The sequence below is a fragment of the Physeter macrocephalus genome, chromosome 6 (assembly GCF_002837175.3).
Source record: "Physeter macrocephalus isolate SW-GA chromosome 6, ASM283717v5, whole genome shotgun sequence".
In the NCBI taxonomy this organism is placed as follows: Eukaryota; Metazoa; Chordata; class Mammalia; order Artiodactyla; family Physeteridae; genus Physeter; species Physeter macrocephalus.
In genome coordinates, this window is record NC_041219.1 from 53,117,538 (window position 1) to 53,137,856 (window position 20,319).

A 20,319-nucleotide genomic window follows, 5' to 3' on the forward strand; every position below is an offset into this window, starting at 1 on the left:
TAACTTACTGTGTTTGGGGTCTCCTTTTTTCAGGCTGCAGGTTTGTAGTTCCCATTGTTTTTGGTGTCTTCTCCCAGTGGGTAAGGTTGGTTCGGTGGGTTGTGTAGGCTTCCTGGTGGAGGGGTCTGGTGCCTGTGTTCTGGTGGTTGAGGGTGGATCTTGTTTTCTGGTGGGCAGGACTGCATCCGGTGGTGTGTTTTGCGGTGGCTGTGACCTTATTATGATTTTAGGCAGCCTCTCTGCTAATGGGTGGGGTTGTGTTCTTGTCTTGCTAGCTGTTTGGCATAGGGTGTCCAGCACTGGAGCTTGCTGGTCATTGAGTGGAGCTGGGTCTTAGCGTCGAGATGGAGATCTCTGGGAGAGCGCTTGCCGGTGGATACTACCTGGGGCCGGGAGGTCTGGTGGTCCAGTGTCCTGAACCTGGCTCTCCCACCTCAGAGGCTTAGGCCTGACAGCTGGCCGGAGCACCAAGACCCTGTCAGCCACACGGCTTTTGGGAAGTCGAACGTCTTCTGCCAGCATGCAGTAGTTATTCTGCACAAGTTGTTCCCACATGTAGATGTATTTTTTGATATATTTGTGGAGAGGAAGGTGAGCTCCACGTCTTACTCCTCTGCCATCTTGAAGGTCCTCTCTCTTTACACCTCTTGTTGCTAGAGAGGATCCACATTTCATCTGGAAAGGACATAAATCTGGCAATCTCACTTCACACCTAGCCCATCCACCTTTTTTCCCTTTGTGCTTATTAGTCTGTTTCACTTGCTCATAGCGGGCCCCACGCAGCAGCCTTGCCACCGGCCCTTCAGACCAGAGTTCCTCGTGAAATGGCTGAGCCAACACTTCAGCTCAGGATGTGCGTTGAAGCTCCTCATAGGACACTCAGCTCAAGATGACTCACCTTTTAACACAGCCTGTTATGCGAAGTGTAGACTGGCCTCCAGCCTCTTTTTCTTAAATTACGCTGGGTTGAGCCAGTCATGGTCCAGAAGGATTTCTGTGATGATCATCGCCGCACAGGTGCAGTGCTTACTGTACCAGGCATTCTTTTTGAGACTTGCACCCGTACTGACCCTCTGAATTCTCAGAGCAAGCCTTTGAGGGAGCCTTTATCATCATCCTCGTTTTTACAGATAGAAATTCCAAGGCACAGAGATGGTTATTTGCCTTCATCTAGTTCTGGGGACAGGGGTGGTTTGGTGGGCCCTGGGATTTGAATCAGACGCACCGGGTCCAGCGTTGGTGTCCTCAACCCCTGCATTATCCAGCCCCACTTAAAAATTGCTGTCCTGAAAGTTACCCATGGGAAGTACATTTCCAGTGTTTTACTTAAGGTCCAATTCTCTCCATTTTTCTCTCCCCGGGTGCATATCTGTGTCTGCTGAGAATGAAGAGTAGTTAGTGAGATCAGCATATCTTGAAGGGGTTTCTCAAAAATGCCATTTAAGAGAGTAAACCTAAAACTGCAGGAGAAAGGTGACAGGACTCCTTTGTGTGATTAATGCTTGTTTCCGGGATAGACATCTAGCCTGTGTTGCATGTGAGAGAGTGGGGGACACCTGGACTTCTGCAAAATATGATGACGATTCCATGTAAAGTTGGGGCTGGACCTAGAACTCAAACTTCCATTTAGTGTTTCTTTGGAGGAAAGGCCTGTTCCGTAAATACCAGCTTTAGCAAAATTTTCCAGAAATGATTTCAGACGTGTCTGGAATTCAGAGCTTTGGAGGAAAAGTCCCAGTACCAAACCTTGGAGCAGTCTGTCTGTTAGTTGCCGTGGATTTTTGTTTGTTTTGTTTGCATTTTATTACCTTAATGAAGTGTAGTTGATTTACAGTGTTGTATTAATTTCTGCTGTACAGCAGTGATTCAGTTATACATATAAATACATTCTTTCCCGTGATGGTCTATCACAGGATATAGAATATAGTCCTCTGTGCTATACAGTAGGACCTTGTTGTTCATCCGTCCTATATGTAATAATTTGCATCTGCTAATCCCAAACTCCCAATCCATCCCTCCCCCACATCCCCTCCCGCTTGGCAGCCACAACTGTTCTCTATGTCTGTGACTCTGTTTCGTAGATAAGGTTATTTGTGTCGTATTTTAGGTTCCACATATAAGTGATATCATATGGTATTTGTCTTCCTCTGACCTCACTTAGTGTGACCATCTCTAGGTCCATCCATGTTGCTGCAAATGGCATTATTTCATTCTTTTTTAATGGCTGAGTAGTATTCCATTGTGTATATGTACCACATCTTTAGCCGTTCATCTGTCGATGGACATTTAGGTTGCTTCCACGTCTTGGCTATTGTAAATAGTGCTGCAGTGAACATTGGCGTGCATGTGTCTTTTCTTTTTTTTTTTTTGGCGGTACGCGGGCCTCTCACTTTTGTGGCCTCTCCCGTTGCGGGGCGCAGGCTCAGCAGCCATGGCTCACGGGCCAAGTCACTCCGCGGCATGTGGGATCCTCCTGGACCGGGGCACGAACCCGCGCCCCCTGCATCGGCAGGAAGACTCTCAACCGCTGCGCCACCAGGGAAGCCCTGTCTTTTCGAATTATGTTTTTCTCCAGATATATGCCCAGGAGTGGGGTTGCAGGATCATACGTTAACTCTATTTTTAGTTTTTTAAGGAACCTTCATATCGTTCTCCATAGTGGCTGCATCAGTTTACATTCCCACCAACAGTGTAGGAGGGTTCTCTTTTCCCCACATCCTGTCCAACGTTTATTATTGGTAGACCTCTTTAATGATGGCCATTCGGACCAGTGTGAGGTGATACCTCATTGTAGTTTGGATTTGCATTTCTCTTATAATTAGTGATGATGAACCTCTTTTCATGTGCCTGTTGACCAGCTGTATGTCTTCATTGGAGAAATGCCTATTTATGTCTTGTGCCCACTTATTGATTGGTTTGTTTTTATGTTGAGTTGTATGAGCTGTTTGTATATTTGGAAATTGAGCCCTTGTTGGTCACATAATTTGCAAATATTTTCTCCCAATCCATAGGTTGTCTTTTCGTTTTGTTTATGGTTTCCTTTGCTGTACAAAAGTTTGTAAGTTTCATTAGGTCCCACTGGTTTATTGTTTATTTTTGTGTGTGGTGTTGCCATGTTTTATGTTGACTGAATGATGAAAAGTACACAGTTTCATTATCATTGTAGAGCTTGTACCTTTGATCTTTAAAGCCAGAGTTAGTTCATCAGGAGCCTGCGGTCCTAGTTGATCTTAAAAGACATGAATTCTTGATCTTGTCCTTAAGCTCTCACCAGAATCATATTGTGACCACCTCTGGGCAACAACTGTGCCCTACCTCAGAGATCATAATAATAAGACGTGTTTATGGCTAAACACAATAGCAAGGGAAAGAATTCTGAGTTTGTAATTAAGCATTTGAATCTAGTAATTTAGTTTGATTGTTTATTAAATTTCTGTAATATGCTGAAGATGCCTTTTGAGTGTTAACACTGTTGGCATCCTGTTTTCAAGATGTCCAGACAAGACGTGTATTTTCATTCATTCAGCAAATACTGATTGAGCCCCGTTTTGTGTGAATGACTGAGTGTGTGGTGGGGAACAGCACCTAGTCCCTACTCCCTTGCGGCGGGTGTCCTGACGGCAGAGGTCGGGTTCCGCCCTTCCTGGTGTCCTCGTGCCGGGTCCCTCTTTCTCACTGTCAGGGCACAGCCTCCCAACCAGGCCTGCAATTCCAGCGCCAGCGCACCCTCTGTCCTGTTTCACACACATGTCCGTGGAGTCAGGCACATGGATTGCACCCCCTTGCTAGTGCTGAAGGGATTGCGAGGCCTCTGGCAGACCTTGCGGGAGCTGCAGAGCCTTAGCCCTGGTCTGGGTTGGGGGAATCACACCACCGGGGCCCCACGTCCACACTGTCTGACCGCCCGTCGTGTGCTGGGGTTTCAGCTCCCGAGGTCCAACTTTGTCTCTGTTTTTCTTGCAGCAGATCCCTTGCCTGGGCTCGAGGAGAAACCAGCCAGTGTTGGTGCTTTGGAGGGGGCGTTCCTCAAGCAGCTACCTCACCCCGCGCCCCCGCTGCAGGCCGACTGTGCCAGGCGGAGCTCGCCCCAGGGAAGGGATGCGGATGGCCCAGAGCTCAGGCGCGAGTCCTCGGAGCCTGGAGACAGCTGCCCAGTGAGCGCGGGCAGGGGCGCCTGGCTCTCGGGGAGTGGCTTCGCAGGCCCAGCCGCCCAGGGGTGCGCCCTAGCTGACCCGGGGGCCCTGCCTGAAAACGGACTGAGGGTGGAAGCCTCCCCGTGTGGGTCCGAGGGCAAGGGCAGAGCGCCACCGGAGGCCGTGCCACCCGCCGAGCCCGCGTGCTCCCCCCTGTACGCGCCTGGCCTGGAGTACCCCAGCTCCACCGCACGGTACCACGTCGGCCCAGGCCTGCAGGCTGTGGGCCCCGTGATGGGGGGCAAGCCCTCAGCCCCGCACCCTCAGCCTTTTCCCCCTCGGGCGTTTCCGTCCCACGACCCTCATTCTGGAGTCTTCCCCCGGTACCGCCCCCACCAGGGAATGAGGTACCCCTACCAGCCGCCACCTCAGCCTTCCTACCATCACTACCCGCGGACTCCTTATTACTCGTGTCCACAGGGCTTTTCAGACTGGCAGAGACACCTCCCTGCCCCGGGAAGCCCGAGCGGGCCCCCGCCGGCTCAGCCTGCCCCTGCCAGGCCCCTCTTCCTCGATAAGAGCGCTGGGGCCGGGCTGCAGGGCTGCGAGGCGCTGAGCGCTGCCTTAACTTCCCCCGCGCGGGTGGACGCCGTGGTCGCCAAGACAGCTGATGGGCAGAATCCCGGCCCAGAGGAGAAGCAGGATGAGTCTATGGAGAGGCCAGAGAGTCCCAAAGAATTTTTAGATCTGGACAACCACAATGCAGCTACCAAGCGGCAGAGTTCACTGTCAGCCAGCGAGTATCTCTACGGAACGCCCCCCGCACCGCTGAGCTCGGGGGTGGGCTTCGGTTCGTCTGCTTTCCCCCCGCATGGAGTGATGCTGCACGCGGGGCCTCCTTACCCGCCGCAGCGGCCGGCCGGGCATTTCCAGCCCAGGGCTTACTCCTCCCCCGCGGCTGCTCACCCGCCTCACCGCCCCGTGGTGGCCCAGCCCAATGGCCTGTCCCCCGAGTGTCCCCTCTACCGCTACCCAGAAGAGGGCCTGGGCCACTTCCAGGCTGTGATGATGGAGCAGATGGGCCCTGGAAGTGGGGTGAGGGTGCCTTTCCAGGAGATGTACAGACCGTCCGGGTAAGGCTGCACAGAGTGCTGTTTTCTGGGGAAGAAAAGAGTAGATGGTAGTTTTACAAAGAAAAACGGCCTTGGGAATGAAGGTGGTGTGCGTGGTCTGGGCGCGGGGAGAGCGTGTGGGTCGCTGGTGCTGGGGACTTACTGGGAAGGTGCTAGCTTTGGAGTCCAGTTTTGTCTGTGGTGGTTTTTTCCCTCGTGAAAGTGAATTGGCATTTAAGTGACCGTTCGGTTAGATTTTTGGACACCTGATGGCCAGCGTTTGGGAGCTGTGGGCAGGGGCTCTCACCTGGGTGAAGAGGTCTCAGACCTGGGGTGGGCGGTCACAGGTGGTGTCCCAGGCTTACTCCTTGCCTCTCATTTCTTCCCCTAACACTGAATGGAAAAACTAGGTTTACCCAGAACTAGGGTAAGTCACATTACTGTCCCCATGAGAATTCTAATAGACCCACCCAGGTAATCTGTCATCCGGGGAGTTTTCAAGTCAAAAGTCTCAGAGCCTCATCATAAAACCAGCATCACCCACCTTAAGAACCTGAGTGCCCCTCCCAGGGCCAGGCTCAGACTACCTCTCCTCATTTGTTTTATACCTCTCTGAATACCTGTTATGTTTCACGTCTTGTCTTTGTCTTTGTCCTCCTGGCGCACAGCCCCAGGCCATTACCCCAGCAAAGGAAGTAGCGTCAGCTGATCTGATGGAGGCCTTATTTGATTTCTTCAGTTGTCCGCAGAGTGTCCTTGTAGCTCTGTTTCTTTTTGATTATTTTTTTCCCCATTCAGGATCCATTCGAGGTTCATGGATCTACGAGGTTCATGGATCTACGTTTGGTTGCTGCGTTTGGTTGGTGCCTGCGTAGTCTCTTAATTTACAACATTGGCTTTGCTTTCTTTGTTTTTCAAAGACCGGAGGCCAGTTCTGCTGTCAGATTGCCCCAGACCCTGGATTCTTCTCATTGTTTCCTCATGTTCAGAGTCACATTGAACACCTTTGTCAGGAGTCCTGCACAGGTGGTGTCAGGCGTCTCTCACCCACCAGACCTGGCAGCACCTGTGTCAGTGTCCTGTGTTGACCCCCTGGGTAGTCAAGGCAGGGTCTGTGTGAGACTTTCACAATTACAGGTTTTTTCCTTTGCACTGAGTGTGTCTTCGCTCATTCTTCACCGTTCCTTCCTGACATCTCTAGACTGCAGATGCACCCGGCCCAGTGCCGGCCCTCGTTCCCAAAGACGCCGGCACCAGCAGCGCCGCAGGAGGGGCTGCCCCCACATAAGCCCCCAACACTTCCCCTCGATCAGGTCAGAATGATGAAATATCAGAGCTCTTCTCATTCTTCCAGGCGGCAGGAAGTAAGGACTTGAGTTTGTTGCTGTCGATGCAGGGACTGTCCCCGGAAAGGGCTTTGTGTCCTGTGGGTGGCCGGGGAGGGCCCGGCCCAAGCCCTCCAGCTGACGGGGCCTTGGAAGCAGCTTCCCTCCCGTACTGGCGAGTCCCTTTTTCCTGTTCTTACACGGCACCAGCTGTTTGGGGATTATTTAAACTCCCTTTTCCCAGACTGGCTGCCAGCATTTCTTGGATACGATCCCTTGTCTGTTCTACCCTCCCCACCTGCTTCATCTGGGAAAGGGTGGTCCATGGTGCTGGGTGCCGTGCCCGGAGCTGCCCGTGCTGGCTCTCTCTCCCCTGCCCCGACCCGGCCTCCCTGGAGGCAGGAGTCCTCGGCCGCTACAGGGCTGAGCTGTGAGTCGGGCAGTTCAGGATTCTGCACTCCGGCAGAAGTGGGGGACGAGCCAAATCAGGCCGTTTCCCCAGATGGAGAGGAATGCTTGTGCGTGCAGTTCCTCAGCTTAATTGTTTTTAACGATGGACACGTGTCAATTTTGTTTAAATTGTCTTTATTTTGCTTCCCTCAGAGCTAGTCCAAGGAGGAAACAAGCCCCAGGGAAACAGAAAGCTGCATATGACCAGGGTGGAGAACGGGGAGGAGGGGGGCACGGCCCCGCCCACGCCTCCCATCATTGTCATCACTTCATGCGTCCCAGAGCCTGGACGCCCCTCCTCACCGACGCACCTGCTCGCGAGGTCCTGGGCGAGAGTGGAGACCAGATGGGCTGGACTCTGGTGGCTTTTCCAGACCCTGAGACTCTTGTTCAGGGAAGATCATCCTGACCTGGGGGGGCGGTGCTGGTGGGCTGTCATGGCAGCTGCACTCAGGTATACGTTTGGGGAAGGGACTACTCGTGTTGGATGTGTTTGGAGCTGGGTCCAGTTTACAGAGTTTTCATGTTGCCTTTAAGATGATTTCTGTCGTTGGTGGTGAATGTAATGTACATAAAGCCTGCAGGGCGGGTGGTGGGGGTGGAGTCTGGCCAGTGGGCCCGCAGCCCTGTTGACCCTCCTCTGTTTACAGCCCTGACCCACTCACATTTGGGAGCTGGAGGAGAGGGCGGGCAAGGCCGCCGTGTTTCCTCTAACGGGCTCTTCCCTGCCAACCTAAGGGGCAGCCCCCTCGCCTGGCGCCCAGGTCCTGGTCCAAGACAGCAGTGCCCCTCCTGGTTGGCCAGCTGCCCCGCCAGATAGTTGTAAACCAATAGCAGGAGCATTTGCTCGTTAGAAGGTGAGGTGACACGTCCCCATCACAGACCTGCCGGGACTGTGGTCTAGAAGACGCCACAAGCTTCCTGGCACGAATCACAGTTTGTGGCAGTGACTACTCAGGTTTGTATATGTTTAGTATCAATAAAGAAGCTGCACAGTTTTTAATAGGAAAATGTATTCTATAGATTTACAGCTTGAATTTAGGAATATTTCAGTATATATAGTTTTTATTCATTTTATGTGAATCATAGTAAAATAAGTCATGGTGATTTAAAATAGCGATCAAGAACAAGTTCTTGAAATCACTTGTCTGTCTGTGATAGGAAACAGTTTTACAGTATTTACTTTATTACAGTTTTAGAAGCCAACGACACTGGATTCTCCCTGTTTAGCATTCTTTGATTTTAGCTGAGATGCCACCAAAGTTAGGACTCATACATTTTAAACTTTCGAATATTCCACAAAGGAAAAAAGAAAAAAAAAAACAACAACTAAGGAAGATGCCCTCAAGTTACAGGTTTCTGTAAAGAATAGTGTATTTTTAAGCATGCCTTTGGGATAGTAGAAAAGCTTCCATAAAACATTGGTTGGTTGATTTGCACTTGTTTCTTAAAAATTCAACTGTGTGAGAGGCCAAGAGAACCTTGCCTCCAGTCCTAGCGTCCTTGATGAAGCTGGAATAAACCTGCGCTTTCAGTAGGAAAAGAAACAAGTTGGAAACATCCCTGTTGTCCACGTGGAACCCCGGCACCAGCTCCAAACGCGTGGATGCTGACCTGCGGGGCGCACGAGGCTTGGGCAGGTTGAGCGCTGGGAACGCGGACGCCTCCCAGACACGCTGCACAGAAACACGAATTTTTCCTTACCAGACTAAAATTCGGCGTGCTTTTAAATGGAGGGAGTTTGGGGGCCGTGTTCTCATTGGATCCTGGTTCTTGTTAGAACCCTGTCACTGGCGTGATGTGGTTCAGGGTGGGGAGGTCAGCGTCGCCCTCGGGAAGGATGGGGTACGGTTGCAGGCAGGTCCAGGTTGGCCCCCGAGCTGTGAAGGAAGGACCGTGCCCAGGACACTCTGCTTCCCCGCGTGTCTGCGCGCCAGCCGGGAGGGGAGACTGCAGCTTTGTGCAGCTGGTCTGGGCCCAGAGCCTTCTCCCCACCGGCCTTGAAGCTGCTTCGGGTGCGAGGCTGTGGGCACCCCTGCCTTGAGCCGAGCCAGCCCGGGGCAGGGCCAGGAGGGACCACAGCGATTCTGCCCTCTCCTTCCGCCTGGGGGCCTCGGAGCCGCGGCTCGCTCTGCTCCCCCCGCCGCAGCCCCTCCCCCAGCACCCGCTGCCCCAGGAGCTGTGGACAGGACAGGAGCCTCCCTTCTGGCTGAGTGAGCACTGAGGAGGTGCGGAGGGAGTGGAGCCCCACGTGGTTACTGTGGTGAGGCTGCTGCGTCCCTTGGCCGGTAGGGCCGTCCCCAGCGGGGCCCCTGCGCTCCTCCCAGCTGGAACGTGGCCTGGGAGGAGGTCCCAGAGGGGCCTTCCCCTGGGACCACTGCCGCCTGTCAGGGGCCGGGAGGACTTCACGTCCACCGCTGACCTTGGTTAGAAACTGTCTCCCCAGGACCCATGGAAATAAAAGAGCCAGAGAGAAAAGTAGAGCCTTTTGGAAGGTGTCTGGTCTGGGGTTTTTCCCCTCAGGGTCTGTCCATTTAAAATTAGCTCTTGCCTAAAGTTTCTTACAGTAAAAACATATGAAGACTAAGTAAGGACAGACACGCAGGATCCTGTTCATAACACTTTTCTCATCCCACCTTTTAAAAGTGAAACTAAAGCTGCTGCGTCCTCTCCCTTGCAGGGGGTAGGGGTGGGGGACACAGTGGCCTGTTGTCAGCAGGACGCCCTTACCTGGGGCCCCGGGTGCCTCTGAACAGGAAAACTTTCATGTTGCTTGAAAGCCTTCGGCCCTCGGCCAGCCTGGCCCACAGAGCCTGGCGGTGTTCTCGTGACTGGGCGTCCGGGTCTCTGTCACGCGGGTGATCTGCTGGGTCACCACTTGTCTTAGTTCCTGCCAGGTCCGGGAGTGGGCTGTGTGCTGTCCAGGACAGCCAGCATCACCTGGGCTGAGCTTTTTTCTCACTTTTTAAAGGAAGTTCCAATCTACAGCTACACACTGCTCTCAAGTCCTGGTTTGAAATTTCCCGTGAAACCCTAACCCAATAGTCGCAAGGCAGGGACTGTCACAGGAGGGCGGCGTCCAGGGCGTTCGGAGTCCAGCTGAAGGACTGGGGTGCCCACCCCAGAAATCGGGTCGTGTGGGAGTTGGGGCCGTCGGGCCGCGGCTGCTGCGGTGCGGGGTCCCTAGCCAGGGGCTGAGCCCGTGACTGGACTGTCCCGGGACACGGGCCTGCCCTGCCCTGCGTCCTCTCGTGCGAGGCTGGCCGCTCCTCGTCCCCACTGTGCTTCACGGGCCCTTGCCGAGCAGTCCCTCAGCGGGCTGCCTGCCCACCGGTCTCTCCCTGGTTCCGCCCTGGGGGCTGATGTAGAGACGCCTCAAACCAGCTGACTGTCCTGTGGTTCTGAAAAGGGTAGGTGGGTTTGGGAGTGAGTTACTGAACGCTGCCCCCCTCCCCAGCTGGGGCTCGTGCCCGGCTCCCCCTGCTGCAGAAGCCTGTGAGCTTTCCTGGCCAGTACTGGAAAGGGGAATGCTATTTATTTTTATATTGTGTATATTTTGTCTGGTCTGCTGATTCCCTGTTTCACTGAGAGCCACACTTACCTCAATAGTTAGTTCTATACCGTGTGTTGGATAATTTTTTAAAAGAACTTTTAAAAAAGCTTTTTGATCCTTGGAGGTCTGTAGATTTATTTCCATACGAACTGGTTATTTTGTATAAAGTACATTCTTAAAATAGCAAGGTGATACGTGTGCGTTGTGTGTGTCCTGTGTCACTTTCATCATCGGGGCAAAGTCCCATCAGGACAGAGGTTTGAATTAGGCCCCAGGGCCGTCACCTAAAAAGGCAGCCCCATCTCAGCCCACATGGTCCCCACGGGCCACGCACGGGGTGGGGACGTGGTGGGCCCCGCGCCGGTGACGGGGGCTCTGCAGAGAAGCTGAGCAGTAACGAAGCTGGCTGGTGGGTCCAGGCGGCGTCTGGGATCACACACTCTTCCCCGCCAGGCGTGTGGGCCCCGCCTCCTGCGCCCAGCCCCCTTCTGCGCCCAGCCCCCTTCTGCGCCCAGCCCCCTTCTGCGCCCAGCCCGGGGGGCCGCCCTCACCAGCCCAGGCGCTTGCACAAACAGCGCCCCACCCAAACCCGGACTGCCCGTAAGGCCGGGGCCAGGGGCTTGGAGACTAGGCGGTGCTCTCCTCGCTCCCAATTTAGTTTTCCTTCCCAGTTCCTGGGAGGGTGTTTGTTGTCGGGGGAGGGGGAGGAGAGATGAAGAGGAGCCGCCTATTATCAGTTAGCTGGAGTCTTAGTCTTAGGTCACAGAAATTCCTGGCCTGTTTTATCCTTGTAAGTAATAACCTTTCAGTAGAAATGCTGCCACAAATAGTCCCAGTTTCCAGATCTGTTTCCCCTCAGGTTTCTCACTTTCTGGGCCGTGACCTTCGTGACCTCCAGTTGTTTGTTGTCAGATTATCCCCATTGATATATTGGTATATATGGAGTCTTAGTCTTAGGTCACAGAAATTCCTGGCCTGTTTTATCCTTGTAAGTAATAACCTTTCAGTAGAAATGCTGCCACAAATAGTCCCAGTTTCCAGATCTGTTTCCCCTCAGGTTTCTCACTTTCTGGGCCGTGACCTTCGTGACCTCCAGTTGTTTGTTGTCAGATTATCCCCATTGATATATTGGTATATATTTTTGAGACTTCAGTCCTTGTCCTTTTTAAGAACTGTGTTCACAGTGCAGTCAGTCCCCCACACAAAGCATTTTTCCTATAGAATATTGTGCCAGTCACATTTTCTAGTTGAGTAGTTGCATTTCCATATGTTTTTTGAAACCCCAAAAAATGAACTTTAAAGTGGAAGTTGTTAGTAAACCCCGAATTTGATGTGATGCCAGTTGTAGTGTTTGTCTCGCTTGACTCTCCGTCCCCTCAGCCTGGGCGGGGCCGGGGGCTGGTGGCCAGGACCTTGGCCTGGCCCCCTTTGCATCCTGATGTGTGGACCTGTGTGTGCTCGTATGAATACGTGTAAAGTTTGATTTCTAACTTTTGGATTCCCAACTGGAACCCCACCTACTATGACATGAATTCCTCACCAAACAAAGGCCAGAATGTTCTGACAGTTTCAGCCAGAGATTGACTTTTTAGTAGGAATTTAGCTCTTAGCTGAATGCCCTTAGGGTGTTTCCCAGATTTATCTCCTTGGGACCAAAACAGAGTGTCTTCCACTGGTCAACGCTGTTTCAAAACCTGGTCCATCAGATGGTGTTAATCTATGCCTGTTTTCAGAATCATTGTTTGACGTTTACACTTGTTAAGCCCCACGGGTGGTACCATAGCTGATACCCGTGCTTACTTTAGATTGGAGCGTGAAAAGAAAGCTGGTGGGGGAGATTTAGGGAAAAGGAAGGAAGCCAGCCATGAATGAGCAATGCGGGTTAGTCTCAAAATTCTGAGAGAAATTTCCATTTTGACATTTGGAAACATCCAGAGGTCTTGTTAGACAGTAATGGCTTTTGTCTCTAGACCTATTCCTGTCATTAGGAGGAAAGATGTCTTATTTTTATAAACAAGTGGCACCTCCAGGGTGAGATTAACCCAGGGTCGGGGCCCTTGGAGGCGACCTTCACCCTGAAACTTTGTGGGAGAGGCCTTTGGGAGAAATGCCTCTGGACTGAGTGTCCAGGCTGCCGCAGCCAACCCTGTCCCCTCCCCCAACTGCATCCTGGAGATCTGTCTCCTGGCCTCATGGTTTTCCTTTGGGTTTTGAAAGGGGGAACATCTATGCACCTGTTTTTGTTCCGCTACCAAGGTTCACTCCTTTAGTTTCCTTAGGCAGTTCTAGCAAAAATCTTGAGTGAAAGATGGACAGTGAAATACTAGCCAAGGAGGCAGCTGGAAAGTCTCCAGATTTGGCTGTTGTGTTCTGAAGCCCCACCCCCTCTGCATCCCTGATGTGGGTACCAATTCAGGTGCCTTTGAGAAGTCTTCCGACTTGGAAAAGCACTGCCCGCTCCTAGCTGCTTGGGTCTGAACCTCACTCCGGACAGCAAGTGGCAGGATGGCGGAGCTGTTCTGGCCAGTTAAGGCTGGGTGTTATTTTTTAGAGCCTTGCAGTTGGTTCCTAGGAGCATGTCCACAGCTTTTGCTTTGGGAAGGAATTGCGTCGGCAGGAGGAAGGCAAGGACGTGGCCCAGCCCCAGGAACTAAGATGAAAACAGACTAACTCGCGCTCACCTTCTCGTAAGTATTTATTAAATCCCTTTTGTGTGCCTGGCGCTCGCGTACTTACAGGACAGAAGGAAGAATACGGCTTTGTCTGCAGACTTCACAGTAAAGGGAGAAAAACGGCAGAAAGGCTGGACGAGAGCCACATGTGAGCAGAACGCAGTGCTGAGCTGCCATGGTGGGTCGGGAGAGATGCCGGCACAGGGCCAGACCCTGAGGGGCAGGGGCTCAGGCCCTCTCAGGCCAGTTCCGTTCGGTCTCCTCTGAGCCCTGTTCTGGCTTGAGTCCCTCTCTCCCCTTTAACCCCGACTCTGCTCCCACCAGGCTGAACGGCAGTGAAGGTGACACAGCGCAGAAAACAGCCTCCAGAAGCGATCCCCAAGGCGCAGGGGTGAAGCTGGCCTTGGGAGGAGTCCTGTGTGTTGTGTGGCTCTGGGCTGCAGCACTGCTCGGGGCTTTGTTAGAAGTGTGGATTCCGGCTTCCCGTCCCAGACCTGAGGAATCACAGCAAGCTGGGCCTCGGCCAGCGCCTGTGGGCCCGAGGCAGGGTGCGGAGTGCGCGTGGCTTCAGGGCTGATGAGCCCTTCATGCCCCTGGTCCCCGGCCCCGCCCTCCTGACACCTGCCCCTGTTCGCCTGTCTCTGCTTCGAGTCCCACCCTTGGACTGGTGGATGCTTTGGGGTCTAAACCCAGCAGACCTGCTGTCCAGTCATTTCTGCCGTCCACATCCGTTTACTCCCTGTGGTGTCTCCCGCCGCTGCTGTTGTGATTGATTCAACAAATTTTAGTGACCTTATGTTCGGCTTTGCAATGCCCTAGACCAGTGGTTGCCAACCTAGGCCTCCCATTAGGGGTTTAAAAACCGGACTTAAAAAAAATCAGATGCCTGGGCCCTCCCCACAGAGTTTTTCCCTGGTCTGGGGCGCAGCCTTGGCATCGGGGTTTTTCAGAGCTCTCCTGGTGACCTTTGTACCGGCAGCATTGCAAACCACTCTCCAACACTTGCAGCTTCGGTGTGCACAGGATCCTATGAGGGCTCATTAAGATCAGACCTTGGACCCTGGGTTGGGGCGTCCCGAGGTCCATGGGGCCGGACCGTCCTCGCTACCCGCCCCCGCCCCCCCCCCCCCCGCAAGTCCTCTGACCACACCCACCTCCTCCCCTGGGTCCCCTCTCCGTAAACGCTGCCCCAGTTTCCTCTGTTTACCTTCATCCCAACTCATCCCAGCTCTTCACCTGGCATCTTCCTCCCCCTTCCCTCCCTGGAGGCGGGGACTGAGCTGCTGCCTTGGCCACACCCACTTCACGGCCCTCCGCTCCTCTGCCCCTGACAGTGCATCAGCCCCTCCCGGAACGGCCCAGGCCTGTCCCACAGCCCCATCTCACCCCACTCCCACCCCCTCTCTGGACGCCTCCTCCAGATGACCAGACTTTTCCCTGTAACCTCGGTTGTCACTGCAGGCGACTGGCGCTTCCATCAGTTCTGAGACACTGACACCCTTTCCAAATTCCTGTTGGACTTTGACACCCATGTGTCCTGCTGCTGTTTTGTAATTTTTCATTTGCCAGTGTTTTAAATTCTTCAATTAGTAAACAATTTGCAATTTTATTTCCAGACTTTATTTCCTACACCTTGTCTATTGTTTGTTTATAAAACCCTTTCTTAACCATTTGACTGTAATTCACATTAATGTGGACACCTTCCTCTGCTCCCCAGTGCCCCCATTCGTGTTTATTATTTTTTTTATTTTTTATTTTTTGTGTGTGGTACGTGGGCCTCTCACTGTTGTGGCCTCTCCCGTTGCGAAGCACAGGCTCCGGACGCGCAGGCTCAGCGGCCACGGCTCACGGGCCCAGCCGCTCCGCGGCATGCGGGATCCTCCCAGACCGGGGCACGAACCCGCAGGCGGACTCCCAACCACTGCGCCACCAGGGAAGCCCCCCATTCGTGTTTAAATGTAATTTACGACCTTCATTACTCACCTCTTTGTTTTGCTTCTTACTGTAATATACACATAAAGCTTACCATTTTAACCTGTGGTAAGTGTATGCTGCGGTTGCATTGAGCATACTCACATCATTACGCAACCACTGTACCCCATCCAGCCCCAGAATTTTTTTATCCCAAACTGAAACTCTGTCCCCATTAAACACTATCCCCCCCGCTGCCCCGGCCCTTGGTAACCACTTTTACTACTCTGTGTCTGTGATTTTGACTGATCCAGTTTCCTCGGATAAGTGGGATCATGCAGTATCAGTCCTTCTATGTCTGGCTTATTTCACTGAGCGCAGTGCCCTCACGGTGCATCGGTGTCACAGCAGGTGTCAGAAGCTCTGTCCTTTTCAGTCTAAGTGACACTCCACTGTGTGGATGGATGACATTGTGTTATGCGCCACCCGTCGACGGGTGTTTGGGTTGTTCCCCTTTCTGGCTACTGTGAATAATGCTGCAGTGAACATGGGTGCACAGTTACGTGTCTGAGACTCTGCTTTCAAATCTGGGTGCACACCCAGGGGTGAAATTGCTGCGTCATAAGGTAACTCAGGTTTTAACTTCTTGCGGGGCTGCCATCCTGGTTCCCACGGAGGCGGCACCACTTCCCGTTCCCACCCACAGGGCGCCAGGCCCAGCCAGCAGCTCCGGCTCTGTCTGTAGCACCCTAGCCCCTATCTCCTCACTGCCGTAGTCCTCCTGGTGCTCCTCCCGCTGGTTGGGGGCTCACACACAGCATCTGGCCATGCTGCTGCTTCACAGAAATCATTCACATCCCTTCCCTCCCACTGCAGGTTCTACTTCTGCCTCTTCCTGGATTATCGTAATGTCCTTGGCCTGTGCCCTCTGGACCGGACCGCCCTCGCTACCCGCCCCCGCCCCCCCCCCCCCCGCAAGTCCTCTGACCACACCCACCTCCTCCCCTGGGTCCCCTCTCCGTAAACGCTGCCCCAGTTTCCTCTGTTTACCTTCATCCCAACTCATCCCAGCTCTTCACCTGGCATCTTCCTCCCCCTTCCCTCCCTGGAGGCGGGGACTGAGCTGCTGCCTTGGCCACACCCACTTCACGGCCCTCCGCTCCTCTGCCCCTGACAGTGCATCAGCCCCTCCCGGAACGGCCCAGGCCTGTCCCACAGCCCCATCTCACCCCACTCCCACCCCCTCTCTGGACGCCTCCTCCAGATGACCAGACTTTTCCCTGTAACCTCGGTTGTCACTGCAGGCGACTGGCGCTTCCATCAGTTCTGAGACACTGACACCCTTTCCAAATTCCTGTTGGACTTTGACACCCATGTGTCCTGCTGCTGTTTTGTAATTTTTCATTTGCCAGTGTTTTAAATTCTTCAATTAGTAAACAATTTGCAATTTTATTTCCAGACTTTATTTCCTACACCTTGTCTATTGTTTGTTTATAAAACCCTTTCTTAACCATTTGACTGTAATTCACATTAATGTGGACACCTTCCTCTGCTCCCCAGTGCCCCCATTCGTGTTTATTATTTTTTTTATTTTTTATTTTTTGTGTGTGGTACGTGGGCCTCTCACTGTTGTGGCCTCTCCCGTTGCGAAGCACAGGCTCCGGACGCGCAGGCTCAGCGGCCACGGCTCACGGGCCCAGCCGCTCCGCGGCATGCGGGATCCTCCCAGACCGGGGCACGAACCCGCAGGCGGACTCCCAACCACTGCGCCACCAGGGAAGCCCCCCATTCGTGTTTAAATGTAATTTACGACCTTCATTACTCACCTCTTTGTTTTGCTTCTTACTGTAATATACACATAAAGCTTACCATTTTAACCTGTGGTAAGTGTATGCTGCGGTTGCATTGAGCATACTCACATCATTACGCAACCACTGTACCCCATCCAGCCCCAGAATTTTTTTATCCCAAACTGAAACTCTGTCCCCATTAAACACTATCCCCCCCGCTGCCCCGGCCCTTGGTAACCACTTTTACTACTCTGTGTCTGTGATTTTGACTGATCCAGTTTCCTCGGATAAGTGGGATCATGCAGTATCAGTCCTTCTATGTCTGGCTTATTTCACTGAGCGCAGTGCCCTCACGGTGCATCGGTGTCACAGCAGGTGTCAGAAGCTCTGTCCTTTTCAGTCTAAGTGACACTCCACTGTGTGGATGGATGACATTGTGTTATGCGCCACCCGTCGACGGGTGTTTGGGTTGTTCCCCTTTCTGGCTACTGTGAATAATGCTGCAGTGAACATGGGTGCACAGTTACGTGTCTGAGACTCTGCTTTCAAATCTGGGTGCACACCCAGGGGTGAAATTGCTGCGTCATAAGGTAACTCAGGTTTTAACTTCTTGCGGGGCTGCCATCCTGGTTCCCACGGAGGCGGCACCACTTCCCGTTCCCACCCACAGGGCGCCAGGCCCAGCCAGCAGCTCCGGCTCTGTCTGTAGCACCCTAGCCCCTATCTCCTCACTGCCGTAGTCCTCCTGGTGCTCCTCCCGCTGGTTGGGGGCTCACACACAGCATCTGGCCATGCTGCTGCTTCACAGAAATCATTCACATCCCTTCCCTCCCACTGCAGGTTCTACTTCTGCCTCTTCCTGGATTATCGTAATGTCCTTGGCCTGTGCCCTCTGGACCCAACTTCACACCGTGTCAGCATCCACTGCCACCAGGAAAGGGAGGGACAGTATCATTTAAGTGGACGCTTCGTATGTGCCAGGTGCTGTGCCAGGTTCTCTACGTCGGAGTATGTCTCATAGTTGAGGAAACAGGCACAGAGAAGTTAAGTAACTTGCTTAAGGTCACACAGCTAGTGAATGGTAAACAGGAGATCATGTAGCGCAAAAGCAGCCTGACTGCAAAGCCCACTCTGCCCCGCTGCCCTGCATGGTCCTCAGCAAGGCTGTGACGTGGAGACGAAACGCACTGAGTGAGATCACTTGGCTAAAGCGGGGGGTGCTGACTTGGGCAACAAGGTCCCCTGCGTCCGGACCCGCAGCCTGACCACTCGGGAAGCTGGTCTTTAAGACCATCACATTCCTCCCTAAAGCTTTCCAGCCCCTGAGCTGGAAGAATCCTTAGGGCAGCACTGAGTTCCCAGCTCAGCTGTGATGTTCTTGAAAGTGTAGGGACCTTGCAAACCAGCCTGCAGCGCCCTCTCCCCCTAAATGGACAGAAGGTATCTGTGCGGAGAGGCCAGCACAACACCGAAACAGGCCTGCCGGCCGGTGCAGGTTTTCCCTCCTCCCTGACCTCCAGGCCCCTGGGGAGGTGGGGCTGCCTGTCCCCAAGTAGTAGCCTCTGGGGCTTCGTTCAAGCCCGCCTGTTGGAGAAACAGGAGGGGAGCTGACGGGGGGTGAAGGGGCTGCTGTAGGGAAGCGGGGGTCTCGCAAAGCAGTCGTCCCGCAGCGGGTGGGGATCTGGCCTCCATCGAGGGAGTAGAGAGGCAGAAGCTCTGGCTGAAGCGGGGTGACTGTCCATGTCGAGCTTAGAGTGAGGAGGAAAGGAGCCGCTTCTGGCAAACAGGAGGCTGCGGCACGGCCTCATCTCCGTTGCTGCACGGGCACTGTACGCACGTGGAAGTGCAGTGCCCTGGGGGCTGCGGCGCCAGGGCCCCAATCCTGGAGGCGTCCAGTAGGTGGTCAGGGCCTTGCACGCTTGGGGAGCCAAGGGCTGGGGGAGGGGGGCACAGGGTGGGGCTCGGGCCACTCCCCAAGACCGAGCATCTGGATGGGATGCCAGCCGTGGACTCTGGCTGGGGCCCTGGGCTGGGCCTGTACCTGGGCGTCAGGTGGGCCCACAGAGGCCAAGGTTGGAGCAGCTGAAAGGGCCGATGCGGGGAGCAGAGACCCAAAGGACCTCCGTCCCATCAGGGGGACAGTGAGTGCGGGGCTCAAGGGCGGCAGGGTGCGGGGGTGCAGTAAGGCGGACCCCGGGCAGGGGCAGGGTCCTGCGAGCAGCAGGTTGGGCGCCAGGTGGAGGCCGGGAGCTGGCGTCTGGGCAGCATTTCTACCCATGAAGAAGGGCTTGTTTCCCCCAGCCTGCTGTAGACCAGTAATTTTGTGAAATACAGCAAAAATGGGTTACTAGGAAAATAGAATTAAAAAAACAAAAGCGCACATCTTTATTGATAGATTCTAAAACGTGAAACTACTCAAGTTGCCATAAAGGTTTCTCAACACTGACCCAGTTTCTGTTTGAGTCTCAGCCCAGCACGTGCGTGGCCCTGTTTTTCGGAGGAAGCGTGAAGGCAGAGAGTGCTTGGCTTTGGGGACGGGAGGGAGAGGCCACCGGGGGCTGGGGGGTTGGGTGTTGAGTGGCAGGGAATGACCAGAAGGCGGGGAGGGTGCTGACGGGGGAGCCGGGCAGCTCAGACAGGCGGTGTGCGGGGGGAGGGGTGTCCTGGAGCACTGGGACCCAGCGACACGGGTCCCAGGAGGCTGGGGGGCCTCGCAAGTCAAAGGGGTGAAAGGTTCTCGTGAGGGAAGCGCCCCCACCCCGGCGGCCTGGGCCCTGCAGTGCACACTGAGCCCCTGGGTCGGGCTGCATGGTGCCTCAGGCCTGCTTTCTGGAAGAATCGCCCTTGCCTGGGGCCTGGGGGGTCTGCTTTTGTTCTCAGCTGAGTCCCGCCTGCACACGGCAGGCGCCCAGCAAGCTCTGGCGGAGCGGCAGGCACTGAGGCCTCGGTCGCCCTGGGCTGAGCGTCTGTGGCACGTGACCCCAGGGCAGCCCTGGCTGCCAGTTTTCTTTCTGCTGACTGGCAGTCCACTCACCCCCCCACAGGCCTTGCCTTCCCGGCTCGAGGGAGATGCCGGCCACGGCGCCTGGCATGTGGCTGGGGACATGGGCCTGTCGTCTGGTGGGGGGGCACCTGCGGCTCCACCGGCCCTGGGGTCGGGGCGCCCTTGGCTTTTCCGGCTTCTTCTAGGTACCCCTGTTCCAGTGGCCAGTGAACCACAATTTATAAACGGGTAATTTAGTTCCACAAACAGCAGGGGATACGGCTGCAAGATTCTCAATTATTTGAGTGTCTGGATTCCGACAGAAAGGGTTTTCCGTGCGGCCCGTTGTTTCCTGCAGCTGGAATCAAACAGGTCCTCTCCACAGCTTAG

The 20,319-nt window shown here is 54.2% G+C and overlaps 1 protein-coding gene across 3 annotated transcripts in view; it reads left to right on the forward strand.

Moving 5' to 3' along the window:
* Positions 1-7,298, forward strand: part of CECR2 (CECR2 histone acetyl-lysine reader) — a 70,447-nt gene extending 63,149 nt beyond the window's left edge. The window contains exons 15-17 of one of the 3 annotated variants that reach the window (XM_028490785.2): positions 3,964-5,266; positions 6,447-6,609; positions 7,174-7,264. In XM_028490785.2, coding sequence (XP_028346586.1) covers positions 3,964-5,266; positions 6,447-6,609; positions 7,174-7,179 — 1,472 coding nt within the window. In that variant the 3' untranslated portion in view covers positions 7,180-7,264. Of the gene's footprint in view, positions 1-3,963; positions 5,267-6,446; positions 6,610-7,173 lie in introns of all 3 variants that reach the window. The other 2 variants (XM_055085402.1, XM_055085401.1) reach the window with 2 other exon arrangements.
* Positions 7,299-20,319: the final 13,021 nt, after the last annotated feature.